The sequence below is a fragment of the Anarrhichthys ocellatus genome, unplaced genomic scaffold (assembly GCF_004355925.1).
Source record: "Anarrhichthys ocellatus isolate YVR2014 unplaced genomic scaffold, GSC_Weel_1.0 scaffold3, whole genome shotgun sequence".
Taxonomy (NCBI): domain Eukaryota; kingdom Metazoa; phylum Chordata; class Actinopteri; order Perciformes; family Anarhichadidae; genus Anarrhichthys; species Anarrhichthys ocellatus.
The window spans coordinates 4,218,146-4,240,813 of record NW_022280033.1 but is presented as its reverse complement, the minus strand read 5'-3'; the positions used below and the strand labels follow the sequence as shown (position 1 = coordinate 4,240,813).

Sequence of the window (22,668 nt, the reverse complement as noted above, 5' to 3'; positions counted from 1 at the left end):
CAGAGAAAGCTCTTATCAGATTCAGAGCCTTAACTTTAAGCTGCATTCATAAAAACCTGAAGGTCATTGAGGAACCTCGAGATTAAGTTGCAGGATTGTTTAACTGGCAATAATGTTCTCACAAATATGACAATGCTACACCATACAGTATGCACAATATAATTCACAAAACTGCAAACTCGCTAAACTCTTTTGATCATATAAATACTGATATATATATATCTACATGTATATATAGTCACATCTATAGTAAGATCGTAAGATCGTCTCCTCTACAATATGTTATTTTGTTAGTTTGTTGCAAAAAGCGGAATTATTATTACTGTGAATTTTAAATAAATGTATAAAACCTGATGCTATGACATTTCAGCAGTCAATGGTAAAATATGAGATGATTAAGCCCAGTTGAAATATAATTATTTTTCATTTATTTGTATTAAATGTCATAAAAGTGTATACAGAATTTTGCAATTAATTTAGTGTAGTAGAGAACAGAGCTACACATTTTAACAACATGAGAAGTGACCATTTTCGAGAAGGAAGACAAATGTAAAAAAAAAAGGGATTTAGTATTTTTCCACAAGAATTGTATATCCTGACTTTGTGGAGAATGCTTTGACATTTACATTATTGTATCAAAATAATCATGTTATTTTTGGTGGCTGGTCTACAATTTCATTGATATTTGGGAACACATGGGGGGAGGGGAGGGGGGGTACGTGCTGAGGAAGTTTGGACTCAAGACTTCAGTATTTCTAAAATCCTGGCTACCAACCAACATTTTCAAGATTTGTTTCATGCATTCGTCCTGCAGCTTGAAACACTCAAAACGTCCATCATGTCCACGATGCTTCTGAAAAAACTGAAAGTGTGACAATGTAGTGTCAGGTCAGGGTTATGTTGCGAGTAAAGGAGTCTTAATACGTTATACACACATATGCTTAACCTTAAACTTGCACTGTGCACTTGTGTGTACCCCAAACACACCCCAGTCCTTTGAGGTTATCTTAGAGCCTCGGTCTTTGCTGCTAAATATAGGCTTCTGAACCATCTGTGAGAATGATTTTGTTCCCTTAATATCTCCATCAGCACTTTCAGCTAGGCAAGAGAGACTTCTCCCCCCACCTTAAAGCCCCCCAATCCCTATTCATACTCCTAACCTCAACCTCCTCCTCCTCCTCCTCCTTCCTTCTTGACACCAACACCGCTGCTACCCACACCCCCAACCCTCTGAAAGATTTGCCGTCTGAGTGTGGAGTGGGTTTTGTACTTCCCGGACCTGGGTCCAGCCATACGTAGTGTCAGAGGCACAGAGGGATTTGTAAACTTGTGATCCAGATCACCAGCATTGAGGGTCTCCTCTTCTCTGTTTGGTATTTATAAGTGTGTCTGTCCTCCCAGGATTGCAACAAAAACCCGGTGAGTGGATCTGCATCCCAATCGGTGTGCTTATTTATACCAAAAACAGCTTGGGTTTAAATTCTGGCTACAACTAAAAATGGGGAGAGGCAATAAAGATATGCAACATGTTCCCAATCATAATTTCTGCGTTGTGCAGTTGATCACGGTGGGTAAAATGGAGGGGGACATTAAAAACCCAGTGAAACAGATTATTACTTTGCTTTTGATGGAAATGTTTTGGATTCTACCGACGATTAAGAGAAAAAATGTCTCAGGGATTCACTTCGCAACTTTTAGATTTGCTTGGTACGTCTTTAAATGACCAAAGGAATGGGCGAATGTGCTGACCACCCGTCTCTGTGGGTGGTGCAGAGATTTTATATGGTGTTACCAAACACTGACAGGGCAACTAAACCGGTGTCCAAAACCTTCCTCGTTACATCCACAGCTGCTCCAGATCCCGCTGGTGTTTTGAGAGAGATTAGAACATACACTTGTTTTCTGGAGGTGTGTATTGTGTCCTTAAGAGTTGGGTCAAGCCCATTTGATAGCTGAATGACCCCATTACACGTCCCTAAAATGTCTTGGCTGGAAATGTCTTTTAAAAATAGCCGTAGGTTGAGTTACAGTCAGTAGATGTGATGTGATGTTTTGCCAATTCAAGAAACTGTTGCTGAAGTTGCTTATATGTATAAAGAAAGACAAAAAAAATGTAGAATAAACACGTAGGATAACGTAAGAACCAGATGCTACCCACACTCAGACTGAAAAGGCACCATAGGTTGCAAGAAATGTTACTTTGCTTCAATGGTGAGTGACATCTCGACAGACGAGAGAGTAATCGCTCCCACTTTCCCCGCCTACATGTTCCCATGTAGGCCGCAAATTGGGGGAACATGATCAGATGCTATTTTATGATCCTGAGGCCTTAAACTTTACTGCAGTAGAACGGCACCAGAAAGCGATGCTCACCAACTTCTCCCTGAACCTCAGTGTGCTTCTGTTTACGTTGACTCAGTCTGTGTACAGAACTTGTGTCCCTAAACACAACTGAACCACACGATAAGGCTATATGTTTCCTTTGGGGCAGACATCTGTTTCACTTGGGAATGTGGGGAATCTGAGGGCACTGACATCCCCCTTGAACTTGAAAAATGAGGAGGGTCCATACATCTTATACATTGGTCCTGTGGATTCACTTTCAGGGGTTGTTGACGGCTGTAGTTGCTGAAAGAGTGATCTTGATAAGTTGGTGCCATGATCAGAGATAATCGCAAAGTAGTCCGTTGGAAGTTTCTTTCAAATGTGTGCAACTGTTTGTAGGAACTAAAGCAACAACATTCCCTTCAGTGAATTCAACCTTAGTCTGAACCTGCAGCTACTTATACTGTCAATCTGTTATGTGAAATCCTGACATCAAGAGTCCTCAAGTTGCTGCATTGAAAACATTGCTCGCTTTAATTCTAAATTCTAAAATTCAATCAATGTTATTTATATCAAATGTATAGTTCAACAACAAAGGTTTTCTGGAGACGTTTGACATTACTTTGCTTTAGTGTCTTGAGAGAAGCAGGTTTACTTTCATCACTTCTACCACTGGTGAATGTGTTTTCCTGTAGATTTCTGTAAACCTAATACTGTTGCTGCTAACACCATGTTCTTTCCTGACCCTCCAGTCATGTCTCTTGGAAAACCAGCCCCCCTAAACAAGCGGAAAATGCTCTCCAAGATCATAACGGACTTATCACATATCGCTCAGGATGGTAAGGCTGGCATGAAGTTCCATGAATAAGAAACCAAATTGATATAATCAGTGCAGCTCGTACATGTAAACACAAAATATATTAATAGATGTATGACAGATGAGAGGTACTGCAGATGGGAACTAATCTTACAGGATATATGGAGTTATACCTGCAGTACAAGTAAGAAAGAAGTATAATAAAAGACAATTTAAAAATAAATAATTAATATAACTAAATATGCATGATTCAGGGTTGACTTTAGTTGAAATAATTTATGTATTTTGCCCTTTCAGGATACTGCACATATTTACCACTAACAGTCACTAAATGTCAGGTGTGAAAACAAAGTCGTAAGTGTTCTAAAGTGTGAATCGTTAGTCTCAATTATTTCTGGGGAAACACATACATATTTAAAAAAAAAGACGAGGAAATAGATGTGATGAAATACTTAAACATCTGTTTTCCCAAAGGTTGTCTCACTACAGAGACTGCTAGACTAATAAGTAACATTTAGTATTCCGCATTAAGACATTTCTAAATGTAACGCTCATTTGTTCCTATGTCCCTTACCTAGAGTATAAGTCGGAGCCAGAGGCATCCGAGTTCGACCTGGGAACAAAGATCAGGTCTCCCAAAGACATCATGCTGGAGGAGCTTTCCCTGTTGAAGAACAAAGGCTCCAAGATGTTCAGGATGAGGCGGAAGAGAGTGGAGAGGTTCATCTGGGAGAACAACCCTGACATCTTCAGCAGTGAGTCTATGGTGAGAGCATAGTTCATGGAGAAAACTAACTCCTTTAAGGAAAATGTATGAATTTAATGATACACTGTGAATAATACATCCAGATATTCCACAGAGGAACTCATGGAAATGTTTGAAGAAGCGTATCTACCTATCTATCTATCTCTTCTTCAGGACAACCTCCAGAAGTTTGTTCCCTCTCTGGGAGGTCAGATGGGAGGTGACATTATAAATGTTGGTGGGCATTTTGTGAGCAAACAGATTGGACTGCAGCATTTCGGAGGGATACATGCTGGAGGGGCCCCTGTGCCGCCTCCAAAGCCTGGAAGCAAAGGGGCAGGAGCAGGAGGTGTAGGAGGTGCAGGAGGTGCAGGAGGGGCAGGAGGTGCAGGAGGACTGGGTGGGGGCGACCATGGGATAGGTGAAAAGGGAGAAGGAGAGTGGTCTCCACTGAAAGGTTGGTGGCATTTATTTTTCTATTTTAAGGTCCAGTAATCTTAGAGCACACTACAGTCTGTTTTTTTATGGATTCAACTAATGAGATATATGTACATTTGTGAGATGTTTGCATATTTTGTGACATTTTTGGACAGAGTCAGGCTAGCTGTTTCCCTATATTTCCAGTCTTTGTGATAAGCTAACCAGCTGCTGGCCACATATTGAGCATACAAGAGAAAGTGGTATTGATCTCCTTCTTTAATTATTGAAACAAATCAAATACGAATATTTCCCAACATTAATGAGCCACAAATATTGCATAAATCAATTTCAACTTCAAAAAAACTTGAACAATAATATATATAATTTTTTTCAACTTTAAATGAGTGCTACTAAAGTGCTACTAACTCCAGTCAAGAGTGTCTAATTCTCTAACCATGGATGTTCTCTAGGAGGTGGAAGCGATGATGCATCTAAGAAGTTGCTTCTTATCAAGATGTACAAGTCGCCATGGGAGAAGGCCATGAAGGGTGATGAAACTCTGATAGCCACTCTGAAAACAAGAATGCCTGGTCCCGTTGAAAAGAAGGATGCGCGAAAATACAAATGCTTCAACAGGTACTTCCCTCAAGGCCCGACTTTGTACCGTAGGTGCTTTGTAACAAACAGGGGCTTTAATAATCCTCTCACCTCTCTTTTGCTAGGTCTGCCATGCCCTTTGGCGGCTTCGAGAAGGCCAACCAGTTCATGAAATTCCAGATGCCAGAATCTGAGGCCAAACAGGAGCCTGAACCAGTGGTGTACATCGGCGGCCGGCCTTCCTTCAACCGCACTCCTATTGGCTGGGTGGGCAGCGGTGAGCCCAGCACCATTCATATGGAGACAGAGGCTGTGCCCTTCGATGGAGAGACCGACGAGCTGTGAAAGAATATTCATAATACGCATACACACACACACACGATAGATGAGCTTACAGTTAACTGTTACGCTGAGGAATTTGAATCTCTGGATAACTGAAAGCGTAGAGGAAATGTGGGCATGTTCTTATGTTGCTCTGTATTCAGTTGTAAGGCAAGGAAACAAGGTATAGATGCTGAGGGGGGATGAAACATCAAACGTTTAGTTCAAGAGTTGAGTCTAAACACTCAATTTGTCAGAAAAGTGTTTGCTCTTGTTGATAAGTTGCAGATTTTGTCAATGAGGAAAGAATGAATCGAGTATGAAGGATAGATTTATGCTGTTACTGTTGTGCACACTGTCTTGATGTCAAGTTGTCACATTTATTTCCCAGTGCCTTTTTTTTGCTGTTAATATTCTCTGTTTATTTGTTGAGTGAAAGCATGCATAGAGTCAGTTACTGATCCATTAACTTACTGTGAAAACACAGTTTCTCAACTATAAACCCTTTCAAACTGTAACAGTCCTCTTGTTAAGTGATTAAAATGCCAAGGGAAATCATTTTGTGTGTGTGAAAATCCTTGAAAATCCTTCATGTGGCATGATAATGTAACATTTAAATGTCAGAAGTGTCTGGCTATTAACACGTCATTTATAAGAAGTAATCTTTTATTATATCAGGGTATAAAGTTAGGTGCTATGTATATTTTTAATCTTAGTCTATTATTATTATTGCTTACTTAACTTTTAACACCCTATGAAAATACTCCATTACAAGTACTAGTCATACATTCATAGTTAGACAAGAATTATCAGCAGAATGTAGGGCTCCTTAAAAAGTATCAAAAGTAAAAGTACTCACTAAACTGAGTATTATATTGTTATAACAAATATAACATGATTGCAGTATTATCATGTTTTAGATTTTAGGTGGAGCAAATTTAAAATATACATATGTATATGTTCAAATGAAGCCTTCATGTCATACCACTCCCGCACAGTGGGGGCAGTCGTGCTCTAAAAAGTTGTTTGCCAGTGATCACGAATGAAACAAGAAAAAAAGAAGAATTCAATAACTTTTAATGTTGGATGCCAACGTCATGATCTTCTGGTCCACGCGCTATCAGTCAGTGCAGTGTACAGTTTACCGCGTCGCTATGGACACCGGCACAGTATTATCTGGTAAAACTGCAACTTGTTCAAAACGATTAGCTAGCTTTAGCTAACGTTAGCTAACTAACTGCTGTTCGAGTAGGATAGCTTACGGGGAAGTTTTCAGATAAACTAAACAATGTGTGAATAAAACGAATAATCAAATCAACACGAACACTTGTACACACACACACACACACGCCAAGAAACTTAACGATAACAACTAACGTTAGCGAATTAGCTGGTTTGGTCACTGGGTATGGTGGCTAACAGTCAACGCTACTTTCCGGGCGCAGTGTTACTTAGCAACAGCAGTGATTGCTCCTGGCCATCGTTTTTTTTTAACGGAACCCCACGAGGCTCATTGTAACGTTTTATAGCGTTACAGTAAAAATACTGTTTCTTCGCCATTTTACCTCAATGTGTGCTTGGTCTCCAGATATGATGGTGCTAACAATAAAAAATGTACAATACAATCTGATTTAGTTTAATTATTCCTATAATGACATTTTCTGGCAGTTTCACACATCTTTTTTTAAAACAGACATGTAAAACTATAAATAAAGTATTTTCAGTTTCACGTCCATGTTGTATGTTATTTTAATCTCAAGTACTGTAACAAATTGCCACTAACATTGTTTCTTAATTGACTGTTTTAGGAGCACTACAGCGCTGTGATCTTGCCTGATGAAATCCAAATCAAAGGCCCAGTTGGCACCGCTGCCATGGGCAGAGATCCTTGCGTATTGGGTGCTGTCCTTCGGCTCTCATCTGTACTCGTTCTACCAGCTGCACAGATTCTCCAAAGGTAAAGCAGATAAGATTGACATCTGTACGTTGGTTCAATGTATTGAGAAGAATGGTTTCAAGAAAAATGAAGCTGTTGTTTCCCCCGTTTCGTTCCCCCAGAGCATGAAGCAGGATTAGAGAGAGAATTCCAGTTGGAGAAAGGCCTCGTTCAGGGTTTTAAAAGGGTAAGTTCAATGTGGAAATTACTGATTAAAACCCCAATCTGAACCAACACAAGTTTGTTTTAAGTCCATAGTGTGCAGTCCTAATCTAAAGACTTTATCCGTTTGGCTCCCTAACACATTTTTGACCATTCAAAGTGCCTTTTCAACAGGCTTCAGGTGTGATTTAAAGGCCCATGGTGAAGTTATTTGTGTTTTTGTCAGGACCCATCAGACTTTGAGTGGACTTTCTGGACAGAATGGGCTAAGAAGTCTTTGCTGTGGACTCTTGTTGGTCACGGCGTGATATCAAGATTGACCAGCATCTTTTACCCCAAGGTATAGGAAGCAGCTGCTACAGTACGGTTAAGTGGAATATTGCCATCAGGTGTTAGATGTTTTAATCCAGCATGTGTTTTATGTTTCTGCAACAGTTTCGGGTGCCAGCACTCACGATATATGGCTTCTTAGCAGCCAGCAGTGTGCTGGGGATTAAAGGAGTGAGTGTGGTGCTGGTACATCTGGGCCTGTCCTACTCAGTGGCCCAACTGCGAAAGTCAGCTCTGTCATGGGCCGTCAACCTGCTGCTGCTCTCCACACTTCACATCCAACCACTTCAAGAGATCCAGGTGCGTTGGATCACCTGGATTACACTGGTTCCTGGTTTTGGTGGGGTGTCTTTATCTTGCATTAGAAGGATAGGACAGACAAGTAAAATATGTTTTTATTAGCAGCAAAAGACATTAACAGCAGACAAAACGCAACAGAGTTAGGATGAGCAAGGGACTGCATCTCCACTATGTGTGTTTGTGTCTATAATAGCATTGTATGAATTAACTGTTTCATGCTATGTTCCTGTAAGTGCATTTTGAGATTGTATTAATTCTTTCACCAACCATTCGATTATCACTATATGTTATATTTGTAAAGAACACAAGGGGGCACACAATACCAAGGAGAAGTCCAACCATTTGGCCACTCAGCTGTATTTCTCTATGTCCCTACTGCAAGATATAAGTTGAGTGAATTTATCGAAGGTATTTACATACTAAGCATGCTATTTCCAGTATTTCTTAAGGATTAGAGAATGGGAAAAACTCTCCCTACAAGCACTGGAAAATAGCTCGTGTTCTAAAAGTCAAACATGTATTGCAGTGAAAATTAGAGAAATACAACAAGAAAATGATATTTTACCAAACTGTATTTTCTTCAATACAACAGAATGATTAAAAACAGATAAAAAAACATTTTAATTCAGCTTTGATATGACTTCAGGAACTCAATGCCAGTCATGTGTACATACAGTATATTTATCATTATTGACACTGGCTCTTAGTGTTCCACAACCCTTAGGGTCGTCCTAACACCCTCCTCTTATAAACCTAATCTAACTGACGCAAATGTGATTACAGCCAGGCAACTATGCTCCAGGTACAATGATTGGAAATGTGATTTTAGTAAGTGAAATAGACCCGACAGACTCCTGTGCTCACACAAAAAAAATAGCGCAGAGTTTAGTCCCGTGTTCAAGCACTATTTCGAGAGATATCATATTCCCAAAGCTGTTAAGCAGGCCTTATTAAAAGTTGTCTCAAGTTTATTCCTGTGTTGACAGATTTTCATAGTGTCTAAATATGCTGTTACCCGCTAATGTTCTCATTTAAATGTCATATTTAAAAAAAAAAAAGAGCAAAATTTAGTGTCGGATGGTAACTATTAATATAAAGGTTTCCCCAGGAATGTGTTAAAAATAATTGGCCATGTCTCTGTATTCCTCAGAGGGGCTGGTATCAGACCGAGGAGGAGTACTATCTGCTCCTCTTCAGCGTCGCCGTATGTGGTCTGCGCTTCATCAGCTTCAGCCTGGAGCATTGCTGGGCCCCTGCAGACCGGGTTGGAGTTGTGCAGCTCGGCTGGTTGTTTTCATACACCTTCTATCATCCTTTCTTCTACAACGGACCCATTATTACGTACCAAGACTACATCGAGCAGGTAAGACCGCCAATGAGGGTTCTCATGAATTTAGTCTAAACATGCCTAAACATAGACATCAGCGATGGGGTTGTTACAAGAGGAAATTAACTTAAATCTTTCAGATGTGTTTGTTAACAACAAGCCGACTTTCTACACTTGCAGATGCGGAGGTCTTCTGAGGAGTGTGATGGAGACAGAGCTGTCTTTACTTACTTGGTGCTCAGATTAGGACGGATTATTCTGTGGTGGTGCATCGCAGAATACCTGATCCATGTAATGTACATGCACTCCATCCAGTCCAATGAGACCTACTTAGAAATCCTCCCTCCCTGGGCCTTGGGTAAGTCCTTGTGCTGCATGTATTTTTAGGCTGTTGTGTACAGTATGATGTAGATTTGTATCTTCAATGTTTCCCCAGTCGATTCAGACACACTCTGAACACATTTTCAAGATGCAGAAGTTAAACCGAGTTACCCCCACAGGAACTAGTTGGTTCATCAGATGTGTCTTACTCATTGGCCTCAATTCATAACCAGCCGTTATGATCTGTGGTGGGGTTTTGTTTATATTTTCATAAAGTATTTATTTGCTTTTCGCATTATTTATTCACAAATTGAAGGCATAAATCAGCTACGTACCCTCGTATTACCCCTTTGTGTCTTTGCAGGATACTGTATTTACGCAGGTGGCCCCTGTGGTCTATATACAGTATACTCTGCATGTACAGCCTCATATTGATCATATTTTAGATGTGAAGCTCCTCTGGGATTTTCAAGTTTCTTGCTAATTCATTAATTATTGGTCATTTACTCGCTCACCATTGTCCTAATCTGCCCCCTAGTTGTCATAAACAGGTATAGAAACTGAATTATGATCATTTTTTTTTTGCAATTCTGCTCAACTGTTCTCAGCAGCTCTTTTATGTCAGCAACAAATTATGTTTGCCAAGTCATCAACTATTGATCCCTTTGAGGTTTTTAAACAGAGGGTCTGATAATACAGGGTGTTGTATGCTGCGCAGATTAGAAAGCCCTTTGGGGCAATTAAAGAGCGTGTCTTAATTATTAAAATAAATATTCCTTTGACCTCCTTTTCCTCCTGCTACAGGAGGTCTGGCCCTGGCACTGGTCCAGTTCTTCTTTGTGAAGTATCTGGTGCTGTTCGGCCTTCCGTCCACGCTGGCTACTTTGGATAAACTAGTTCCCCCAAAACTTCCCCACTGTGTCAGCATCATGTACAGTTTCACAGGGATGTGGAGGTAAGATCATGTAGTGGAACAAATCACAGTTAACACCACTGACATAAATAAAGTGCAGTATTGGTCTCATCGCGTTCCTTAACATGTCAATGAAAGGAAAAGCTTGCATCTTCGTGTTATTGTTGAAGAAAGGGTTAATTTAATGTCAAGTGCCTTAAGTGCTCACTGTGCTTTAGCAACAAGGGTTAACCTCTTGGTAAACCATAATTTAAATCTCTCTGTATTCAAACCACTTAATAATCAAAATATATGAAGTATCAATCAAAATCTCTCACTCACAAAATGTCCATTAAATCAACAGAAACCAATTTCAAATTCAGCCTCCTGATGTGAAAATCAAATGCCCCCTAATTAAATAAACTGTCCGAGGAGACAATGAGCAGGATGAGGGTCAGTACAGAAATAGATGCTATTAGGCCGGGCGTGGAAGGTGGATGAGGGGCTCTGCACGTTAACCTGAGGCAGGAGAATAGGACACGCCTGGAGAGTTGCAAGAAAGAAGACTTAACGTGTCGTTTTTTGGTTCTCCTTTGTGCTTCTGTTAGTTCTCTCTCCCCCAGCTCACAGGTGTGTCTGATTTATCTCACCTCCTTCCTTTCCTCTCAAGGTAGAAATGTGCTATTCTGTAGTTTTTCTTCCCCTCCCTCTCTGCTGCACTTGTTTGGCACGAGTTTGTAGGCACACACACACACACACACACGGACGCCTCATGCTGAATAATTGATGTCCTACCTACCTCTATTAAAGTAAATGTCTTGACGACTGTTGCATTTAATAAGCTCATTTAACACTTTTGCGACCAAGCAAAGGGAAAGACTATGCCTGCTTTATACTGAAGGGGTCACAATTGCTCAAGTTAAATAAACACACACATGGCCGTGCTTGTTAGATGGGAATACGGCACCATAATCAGCAAGACTTCAAATTTAACATGGCTACGAGCAACAGCACATCCACTGCTTGGAAAACCATTTCAGATATATTTAATGGTGAACGTTTTTGTGTCACAGTGCCATTTGTCGTTTGCTCTGATACATGCCCAGTCACCAGTTTATTAGGTACACCAAGCTAAAACCTGTCTGATTCAACAGTCCTACAATAGATCCTACCGTTATTAAGGTTGTATGAAGGCTATATTCTTCATTTTTTTGTTGTATGACAATTTTGGATGTTGCAGTTTGTGGTGTTGAGCTGTATTGCATTATACTAACTGGTGTTTCTATTATTTTGACCACCCCATTTATATGAATAAGAGTAGGCAAAATAACAGAAACATCTCTCTACAATCTCCAAAACAATAATAAAGTTAAAGGATATAGCACAAAATACTTTGGATAAGGCAATACAAATAATTCATTAATATTACAGGATTGATCTATTAGCTAGCTGTACCTAATAAATTGGCAATTGAGTATACGAACAAGATTCAAGCAATATACCCAATATACAAGAAAGAAACATGCAAGTCAAAAAACAGTGTTTGACTGTGAGTAACATCTGTTTTCCCTCATGGTTATTCTATAAAATGACCAGGCAATGGAGAGTTTTATGCCCCTCCCTCATGGCTAAATCACTCTGTTCCCAAATGTAATTGAAAATGAGAGACTGCTCTCTTAATTCGGAGCACATACAATCGACGTGGAAGGCTGTGTGTTTGGTTTTTGCAGTACAAATGCACTGGCTGTGGACCAGATCGACCAATGTGCTGACACCGATGCATTCCAATCCGGCTTGTGTGTGCTGAGCTGGCCAATGTTGACAACATTGATGGAATGCATAAAGCTGTCCACTGACATCATTCAGTTTATAGGCAGCACACAAAAAAAAGAACCTGTTTTCTAATCTTCTTAATGACCAAAGAGTGCACACGCAAACGCGCATCCATCATACATACGGCATGTGAAGCCCAGAGCTCAGGTGTTTCTTACACAGTGCTGTATTATTATGTAAATGTCTGACTCAATATTCATTTAATTTTTTTTTGTTCTCTCTCAGGCACTTTGACGAGGGCCTGTATCGATGGCTCATCAGGTAAGAGGCACTCCATGAGCAGAGAACAGACTAATGAAGATGTTAATGCTTACTAAAAATGTGAAATGTCATCGAAATCAAATAATAACTCTAGAATGTCTCTGTCTATCCATCATCTAATCTGTCTGTCTGTCTCTCTATCTGTCTCTCTATCTGTCTCTTTATCTGTCTCTCTCTCTGTCTGTCTGTCTGTCTGTCTCCCCATCTATCTAATCTATTTTTATCTCCGTCTATCTCTCACTCCACCCATAGCTGGTTACATATCTCTATATACATCTCTCTCTCTATATATATATGTATGTATGTATGTATGTATGTATGTATGTGTGTATATATATATATATATTCATAGTTTTCATTGCCTCATATTTTGAATAGCGTGCCGTGTGTTTATTCAACCTTTATCTGTTATTTTTCACACACTTACTGTAAAGAGCTCATTTCCTGCAGGGCAATGAACTTGTTCAGTTGAATAACCTTAAAATAAAACAAAGAGAAGGTGCCATTCTCCTGCTGCCGACCCACATGTGTCATCACAATGGACAAGGATGCCGCATTTGCATGTAGGCTTTCTCATGATTATGAGGTCGGATGCTGTTGGTGAATAGTTCTTCTGTTGTGCTGCTGTTCCTGCACCCTGGTGAAATGCCTCCTTGTTTAATATGTGCATATGTAATGGGAGCATTATGTGCCAGCTCACTTGTACTTTGGACAACGTACATTATTAGTTTCTCTGCTTGTTAATGATGCACACTTGGCTGAATGCAGCCTATTGGGAGGTTATGATCCACTTGTTAGATGCGGGTTGCTCCATTAAGGCGACGCTGCAGTTGCACGGTTGTCAGAAAACACACTGATATTCTGTCAAAATGCTCCCTCGTCCTGGTCGTTGTTCGCTAATTAGCTTTTGTGTTGACACGTATGATGGCGTGCATGTTCACCTGCTTTTCAGGTGTTAAAGATGAATTAAATTGGACTGTTTTGGAGATGGCTACAGAGGATCCATTTAATTAGCAGATTCTGAAGGCACAGTTCACCCCGAAATCAAAAGTACATATTTTTCCTCTTACCTGTCGTGCTATTAATCAATCTAGATTATGTTGGTGTGAGTTGCCTAGTTTTGGAGGTATCGGCCGTGGAGATGTCTGCCATCTCTCCAATATAATGGGACTACATGGCACAAGGCGTGTGGTGCTCAAAGCGCCAAAAACACAGAACCTTGTTGTGGGCAGTTTCATGCAGGAACTATGGTTGGAAGAAAAAGAGTTCCTACTTGAAACTGCTCTGTATTCTCTGTATTTTTGGTTTTCTAAATTGCAAATGCAAGTTGCCATTTTAATCCATTTGTCCATTGAAAATAGTTTTATCCTGCCTAATGGCATCACTTGCAATTATCCCACTGCAGAGGCAGAACGATACCCGTGACACAATGCCCCGGCGTTCTTTCTCGCGAAAAGTGCTTTTAAAGAGCTTTTAATGCAGTTCTGAAATTCTGTTGAAATTGTCTGAAGTGCGCTCAATGAGTGCGTAGGTGTTAAATGATGTGCTCTGCATGACACCCCGTCTCCCTGAGCAGCTAAGTGGCTCATTCTTAACCATTACATTGCGCTCTGCGTGCCACTGTGTCTCAGGTTCTCTGTTTCATACTGATCAACCAACAGAAGAGCTCTCTCTGGTTGTTTGTTTGAGTTATTGCTGCCACACACGAGGAGGAGCATATGCTCACGGAATCATGGGGCGAAATAGTTCAAAATAATATTTATATAATTAAAAATAAATAAGCGGGGGCTTGGAGTGTGTGTGAGTGTGTGTGTGTGTGTGTGTGTGTGTGTGTGTGTGTGAGAGAGAGAGGAAGGACATTGTTTTATTTGATGTATGATGTGTTGCTGACCTCCTCACTTTACATCTCATGTATTACTTAACCTGCTTCTTCCTCCCTAGGTCTATAGCGCACCAGTGGTAGCAATGGGTTACAAGATAGGTATGAGAGGATGTCGAGATTTATAATAAGGCAAAATAAAAAACATCTTCAGTCACACAATATTATATCCACTTTTTCCAATCTTTCCCCTTTTCTGATGTAATATTCAGCAGTAGCGTTCCATTTTCAGGCTTCTTAAAAATAGCTGACTCAAATACAATACTCAGGTTTAAAGGGAAACCACTGTTTTGGTGAAATTTCCTCAAAGCTCATGGGGATACGCATCTCTTGACAAGGTTTTGAACTGCCAGTTGCCTGGCAGTTCATTTCCAGTCTCTAAACCTTGTACGCATGTTGTCTGCACCATCTGCTGTCAGTACTCAGGTGTTACATAACACACTGATTACTCATCTATTGCAGTAATGTACGTCTTGCAATTTTCATATTTCGACTAACTCCTGTTTAGCATCCGTCTACATCTAATTAATGTAAATAGACTGATAGATACTCAGTGTGTTCAGGTGTTCGGTTTGCTCGAACACTCTGGTTCCTCTCCATCTGCTCTTGCGCCTACTTTCATCCTCCAATATGCCAAGCTGGCCACTCTATTTAAGGCTCAGAAAATGCTGGCTCATCGGTCCGGAGCATTGATTATCCACAGGGTGGCTGAGATAATTAGTTCCCAGCTCAGCAACACCAGACAGAACGTGTTTGTTTGCGTCTAAGTGTGTTGGAGTGGTGTAGCATGTCGAGACTCTCGGTCCCCCGGGGGACAGACGAGCTTCTCATAATATCTGAGACCTTTTGTCTTCGCGGCATGCACGACAATCTTAACTGATTGTTGGGGGTATGATTCACCTCATGTGGGCTATGGGTATACAGCTGCTATTTTTAAATCACATGAAGTGTAAGCTCATTTAATCCACAGTGGAATTCAATGCATGCATTATGTGATGTTTTACTCATTAAATCTTGGTTTTATCCTATGATCTCATGTTGCAGATACATCTATGTGCCGTTGGGGGGCTCACGGCATGGTCGTCTTTACAAGGCGTTATCGACCGGCCTTGCGTTCGGCTTCGTCTGCCTCTGGCACGGCGGCCACGACTACTTACAGTACTGGGCCCTGATGAATTGGGCTGGAGTTCTGGTGGAAAATGGACTGCAGTCTCTCTTCGCCTCGTCGTTTATTCGCTCCATTGTTGTAAGTTTGAAATCTAAATCCAATTTGAAAAAAAAAACAAAAAGGATGTTAAAAGAGATTAAAATTGTACATATAGATATAATTCCCTGGTTATTCCATCAATTGGATTTTCAGTTAAGATGTGTGAAGATGATGGAATCTTTCTTGTAGCTAGAAATAATGGGGTCATGTAATCTGATTTAATAAGAAATGATGCCTGGAGCTGCGACAGTAAATACAGCAGACTGACTGGTTGGATCCTGTCGCATCTAATTGGCATAAAGGAGCAAAATTAATGTGAGTTAAAGTATGTTTGACCAATAACAATAGAAACGTTCATCTTGCTTCTTTGGACTCCGGCCTTGGGAGAAGGTTCATGTTCTCAGAATAGTAATAAGTCTGATGTTAGACTGTAATCCTTCTAGTTTATGGCCACACAGTTCATTAGTACCAGGTGCTTTGCTACTCTTTGCCTCTCAGATTTACAATGCAAATCTCTTGTGGTTCTTTTGCAATTTACTTATTTATTTACTGATTTCCAGGAGCAGACCTTCTCTGCGGCGATGGAGCGGCGCTGCATTGCCCTTCTCTCGGCCTTCTCCACTGCCATGCTCATCCTCTCTAATCTGGTGTTTCTTGGGGGGGGACATGTTGGCAGAATCTTCTGGAAGCGTGTCTTCATTCAAGGTAAAGTGTCCTCCATGACACTCACTCAGGAGGATTTCTGTGAGCCTTTCACTTTGCAGGATTGTTTCGGATGATATTCATACATTTGTTTCGGTTGTAGAGGTACCATCAGTCACTGTTCAGTTGCATCATGGGACATTTCACCTTCTACAGTGGTGACAGCAGCTAACGATAGTACGTCTAAAGCAACAATTAGAGAGAGACCAACCTCTGGATATAATAATGATGATGATAATGACACCTTTACAAAACAATGTTGATGAGGTGCTTTACAGGGTGGAAACAATAGAAAATTGAAGAAAAATGGAAAATGTTAACAGTAAAAACCATTTTAAAAAAACAATAAAAAGATATACATTCAACTATAATGAAAATCAAGCAATATGACATTAAACATAGTCAAAACAAAACAATTGAAATAAAACAGATGGTGAGGGAAGGTAAGGATCACAGGGAGACTAGACTATAAAAAGTGTGTTGTAAGAAGAGGTCACACTGGACCATCATCAGTACAGAGACATTTGCTTTGTGGTTGTGCCAGTCCCTGTTTATCTCCCCGTGTCTTTATTTGGGGCTCATTTGGTACCTAAAGCAAGATGGCAGCCCCCCTCCCCCCCCACAGCCTGTCTACTCAAGATAAGCAGTCTGAGCTGCACCCGCCACTGGGGTGGGCACAGACTCAGTGCCGAGAGCTCAGCGCTGAAACTTCATCATATGATATAAACATATATAAATATACATGTTTTGACAAGAAGAGTTAATGCTGAATTAAAAAGCAGAGTTTTCTCATTTTTAAAGTAGCATTAATTGATTTTTTTTTACCACTTGGGGTCAAGCTGTAAACACAACAGTGACATTATCTTATAAAGCCGGTGTTAGTGTTTCCTATTCCCACATCCAGCAGGACCCAGAACAACATTAGCATTCATCTTCCGTTAATGGCACATGTCTTTGGGCCTCGTCAAGTCGAGCCCAGCAGCCTGACGAATATTCCAGTCATCAGTTAAGCTTCATTGTGACAGGAACACAATTGTTGTGAGGCGGGGAAAGCTCACAGTAAATCGTGTGTAACTATCAGGCCTCTTCTAGCAGACTCGGTGTAAATAAGTGAAGAGAAACCTAAAAGTAAGAGCAGTGTGTTTTAAAACACCATTTCTGTTGTGAATTATTCAGAGTAAGACCCAGAAACTAAACAGAGAATCTCAGCTTGCCTTTAGGAAAATTAATTCGGACCATATGATAGTACAAATAAAGATATAACATGGCGCTGCCTGATGCTTACTTTAAAATGTTTAGAAAGACCTTTGAACAAACCACTTGATCATTTTGTTGCTAGTGTAGTCGTGGTTTTGTACTTTAAATGGAAACGAAATGGATCCACCAGAAAAGGCCTGAGGCAGTTCCTTGTGTCTGCATGTGTCTGCACAATAAAACATCGCTGCGCTTTGCTTCATTAACATGAGATCAATGCTTTTAAATCAGCCGGTCTGCACTTTTTACTGGTGCAGGCAGTGGTGCAATTGCACTCTTTGACCTCCCCGGTGAAACAAAAACTAATTCCTGATATTGTTGTATGTTGACTGAGTTGTTTATCTTCACGAGCCTCCGAAAAGCCCCAATGTAAGAATAACCTAAAGTCGTTTTGCTGAATGACGTAGACGGTTGTTAAAATTGCGTTACGTTATGTTAGTTTGAATGAAAACTGTTTACTCCAGTGGACTTTGGAATGTAATTTCATGTCTGTTTAAGTATGATATCAGTAAAACTACAGTACCTTTACTGAGTAGGACATTGATGCAGTTCCATCTCTGGTTGCCAGTAGCATCACCTCGAAAAAACCACGATCGGCTCTGTGAGTCGGCGTGCCTGCATGCTCACAATTATAATGCTAAGATGATGATTTTTAGCAGATTTAGGTAATGTGTAGCATGTGAGAATGCAAGTATTTGCTTTTCAGCACTACGCACAGAGTACAGCTGAGGATGATGGGAATGTCATTAGTTTTGCAGGTATTTAGTCTCGTCAGGTATAAAGAAATTACAATTGATGATGATGGCGCTAGATGAAAAGTCAGAGGTCACCGAAGAGATCTGAATTCACCCTGAGGGGAACATAAATGTCTGCACCAAATTTCATGGCAATCCAATATTTAGATATTTCGGTTAGGACCAAAGACAGACATAGCTTTCCTTTGAGCGATTCCATTAGTCTGCCTAAATAACAACAAGCTCACCTTTGCTAATTTCCTGACCCACACATGAGTTGTAATCAGTCAAAATATAACATAGCCAGAGACATAGAAAAGGAAGAGCTCAACCAACAAGTTGTCAGTTTACTGAGAAGCAGTCTTTTATTTAGTTTTGAGTTGCCTCTCTGCAAGTTTGACCTCCTTTGAACACAAAGTACTCTGTTAATCAAGCGGCAAAAGAAACCGTGGTGTAATTATAGCACCGGTTGATTAGAGTCATGGTAACATGCAACTGGAAGAGATTTTTTTTTTTGTTCACTCTCTGTGCCAGGAGTTAGTATTAAGCAACAACTGCTACGTTCCAAAATGGTAAAGATCACTCTTAGTTGTAGCCCAAAGTAACTCACATATCTAGTAGCGGTGTATGCTTCCTCTAACCTCTGCTTCTCACTCTGTTAGTTGGTAACAGCAAAGGTTAGACTACTGGTTGGGGAATATATTTCACACTGAGGGCTTTAATGAAATCTACATAACTGCAAAGACAAAACGCTGGCACGTCTTGAAACTGCAACGCTTGCTCGTGGTGCGCGCAGGGCCCCGAGCTAAAAGGCTTCGTGTGATGGATCTAGATGTCAGAAATGCATCACATTTGTAATCGCTCATGAGCATTTCTAATGTAATTAAACCAACATTAATAATTAGCTGGCATTTACCGGAAATTATGCTTATTTTCTGCAAACGTCACGTCAGCATAGCATAAATATTTATCAGCGAAAATCTGGGTTTTCTAGGTGTAGCCCGTGCAGCCTTTCTCTTCTGCAGACAGGAAACGGACAGTACAGCTGTGCATAAAGCAGCCCGTGTGTATGTGAATTAGATTTTGACATGAATGGGGAAGAATAGACCATTGAAAAGCATTGTGGCTGCAGGTGCAGGTTACTGAGATAATCTGGAGGAGAGCCAGTTGGGGAGGAGGTGCAGACAGCAGTCTTTACCTGCCTGCTCGTCCCTCTAAGACACGGCTATAAATAGAAAAAGAGAGTAACCGTAACACAACACAGTACAGCACAGAGAATTAACCAAACCGCCTACTGCTCGCTGTCTCTCTTGCTCTTGTAAAAGAATGCAAGTCTTTGTAGTAGTTACCTGGAAAACGCATCAGAATATAGCAGTCTAAATATTTCCTGTTACAGATAAATACATTCTTTTCATTTTAGGCTGGTCGACCATGGCTCCGCCTATGCTGGCTTTCCTCTACTGCTTTGCTCAGATTGGACTTGAGTGGACGTCTCGCCCACCATGAGTCACCTTGACTTTCCACCGGAGCGAGAATCCCTGCTACCAGACAACCAGAACAACCTGCTGAGTCCAGTTCCTTGTCCAACCGGGCTCACTGCCACAGAACCCGTCCAAACCTGGCTGAAGTGCAGCTGAGCAGCCACTTTTTTCACCACCCGGCAAAATCTGTCCGTAAGCTACGACTCAAAGGATCAGAGCTGATTCTCTCGAAGGAGAGAGTTTCACGTGCACACAAACTGTAATATAATTAAATTCAGGGCAGTCTCCGATAGAAGTCTTGGCAGTTTCAAGGCATGTTTTCTACCCAATAAGCTTCACTGAATCACTGTTATTCTAAGAAACACTAAAAGAAAATACGGCCCCGGATCCGTCTTCGTTACGTGGCTCTGATAAGGTATTGCTCAGTGGTGCGGTAAGCTGGAGAAATGCTAATTTCATATTTACTGTCCTCCTTTAGCTCGCCACAAAAGCATTGGTGTCTTCAGAGGTAGATACAAGGAGCAGTGGACTGAATGGAGCAGCAGGAACCCGATCAGTGTCATTATGTTCCCGTATAGATGGAACTTGGGTGAAGTTGCATCACGCTGATATTCGATATATTAATACAAAGCTTTAGAGGGACAACACACTAACTTTTCATTTATCACATTGATAATGATAGATGACATTTATCCACTAGAATGCAAATGAATGCTATGTTTTGGGTACGGATGTAAGAAAAACAAAAACACACAAGTTGTTTGTTTTGTGCTAATATGTTGTATAATGCCTCATATCTCCATATGTCAACTGTACACTACCTCAGTCTTGGATTAAAACCTTGTATTTCAAGTTCCCTGATTATAAATATGCATCCATGTTGTAATGGGTAACTCTACTGTACCTGTTGTGATGACTCATTCAGTCTCTCAGATCCATACATACAGGTCTAGAGTGTTTTGGGATATGTTGACGGGATTAGCTCCCAACATAAACCCAGGAAACTCTTCCTGTACTTGTCAATTTTTCCAGAAATATTAAAAACAGCTTTATTTTAATTCTGACTATTCTTCATACAGAGTTTTGAAGGGACTTCTATGAATATCTTTAAAGGGTAAGACTACACTTTTTCTTAAAATGGTTGTCTCAATACTTTCTGACGTCCCTTCTCTGTGTTTGACAGTCTGCCCGAAGATCATTTGCTCTCATTACTCCTAAAAAATGGGTAAAACAAATGTTTTTATTTTTTTTATTGATTTCCTAAAAAATCTGGGCACTGTAGTTCTTAGCAAACGTTACTCAAACAATAAATAGTGTATTTGTTGGAACTGTTTTCAGCTGCGGATTAATACACATTTGGTGACCTAGTGAGTATTTACAGTTATGCGAGATCACAATGAAAAAATGATTTTGTACAACCAGAGACACAGATACCAGACAATACTTAGTGAGATCAGTTGAGTCATGGGATATATTGACAAGAAGAACCAGAATATGGTCAGACTTCTCCTTTAAGAGATGCCAAAGAGTTTCTACTGGAAAGCTTTCACACGACAACTAGCTTTAGTGAGCTGCAGTGGTGAGTCAATTAACCAATTAGTCGATCAACAGGAAATTCATTGTTAAATATTTTGAATACTAATAATGCCAAATCTTTTCTGGTTCAAGCTTTTCAAATGTGACGGTTTTGCACCAAACTATCGATTCATCGGGAAAACAAATCTGCATTTGAACCGATAATTAAAATAACTGATATTTGAGCTGTATTTAGGGTTATCAGGTTGAGGCTGTCCCACAGTGAGTTGGATGACCTGATTCAATGAGAGAAAAAGCTTTGATAGTCAGACCAATGAGACTGTTTTTTTGGTGTGAAAATAAACAAACAACTCTTGGTGAAAAGTTACACATATTTAAAGCTTTACATTTCAGATCACAATGAATCATTTGCTCTGCAGTCCAGTTGCAGATGACTAGTTCATTACCAGTTTCGAAAGACAAAGTAAAAGAAAGCTACTTTAAAAGGCTTATGTGCTTTTTCTTTGTCATCTGAGCTTAGAAAGTGTTGTGTGATCCTCTTACTGTTCTCAGTGCTGAGAGCAATCAGCTCCAGGGTACGGCTTCCAAGGAGATTACTTTAAGAATGAGTGATTTTTTAAGTCAGAGGTGTTATCCCTGACAGAGCCATCATTAACATAAAACTTTCTTGTTGCCGTTGGTCGTCTGGTTATTTATCGTAGCTTCAAAAAAAAAAAAAAAAAAAAAAGGTCTGTACTTTCATTTTTTGTATCTCGGTGAGTAACAGAACTGTAATCTGGAGTCTGTTCGTTGTGAGCCTCGAGTGTCTCCATTAGTTGATTTCTGTTCTTGGGATTATCACATCTGTGGCACCTAAATAGGATCAATGTGAGCAAGGGGTCAGCGAGGAATCCGCTTAAATGAGGACGAAACTGTTTATCCGACGTAAGTAGATCAGCAGCAGAACACGCCTGCTGAGTTACACTCTCTCTGTAAAGTGCCCTCATCACTGGCAGGGGAGCTAAAACACAAAGACTGACACATGAATGGATGCTCTACGGCACCATGCATTATCCAAAGAGAACAGACAGAGCAGTATGTATAAAATATTTATTATGAATAGTACAGTATGTCACAGTTCATAACAAAGAGTTGCCATTGTGCTTGAAATAGTTACATTTCTCATCATTTGACATGTGAACATTGAGGCATGTGCATATTACGTAAATCACACCAAATTCAAACGGTTCTCTTTAAGAATCGAGAGAGAGAGAGAGAGAGAGAGAGAGAGAGAGAGAGAGAGAGAGAG

General features: G+C 40.3%; 2 protein-coding genes across 4 annotated transcripts; both read left to right on the top strand.

The window, feature by feature from the left end:
* Positions 1-1,169: 1,169 nt before the first annotated feature.
* myoz1a (myozenin 1a) lies at positions 1,170-5,774 on the top strand. Its single transcript, XM_031839827.1, has 6 exons — positions 1,170-1,419; positions 3,078-3,164; positions 3,721-3,908; positions 4,062-4,344; positions 4,778-4,943; positions 5,030-5,774. Exons 2-6 carry the CDS (start codon positions 3,080-3,082, stop codon positions 5,247-5,249), a joined length of 942 nt encoding a protein of 313 aa, XP_031695687.1. The 5' UTR covers positions 1,170-1,419; positions 3,078-3,079; the 3' UTR covers positions 5,250-5,774.
* A 514-nt stretch (positions 5,775-6,288) lies between these two features.
* Positions 6,289-21,200, top strand: hhat (hedgehog acyltransferase). Of its 3 annotated transcripts, none has more exons than XM_031840342.1 (12): positions 6,289-6,404; positions 7,034-7,182; positions 7,284-7,348; positions 7,550-7,663; positions 7,759-7,953; positions 9,104-9,316; positions 9,461-9,638; positions 10,406-10,556; positions 12,552-12,587; positions 15,511-15,712; positions 16,240-16,378; positions 19,784-21,200. In XM_031840342.1, exons 2-12 carry the CDS (start codon positions 7,062-7,064, stop codon positions 19,867-19,869), a joined length of 1,500 nt encoding a protein of 499 aa, XP_031696202.1. In that variant the 5' UTR covers positions 6,289-6,404; positions 7,034-7,061; the 3' UTR covers positions 19,870-21,200. The 3 variants fall into 3 exon arrangements, with proteins under 3 accessions (XP_031696202.1, XP_031696195.1, XP_031696208.1); XM_031840335.1 differs by having other exon boundaries at positions 16,234-16,378; XM_031840348.1 differs by lacking the exons at positions 16,240-16,378; positions 19,784-21,200 and adding an exon at positions 15,900-16,195.
* Positions 21,201-22,668: the final 1,468 nt, after the last annotated feature.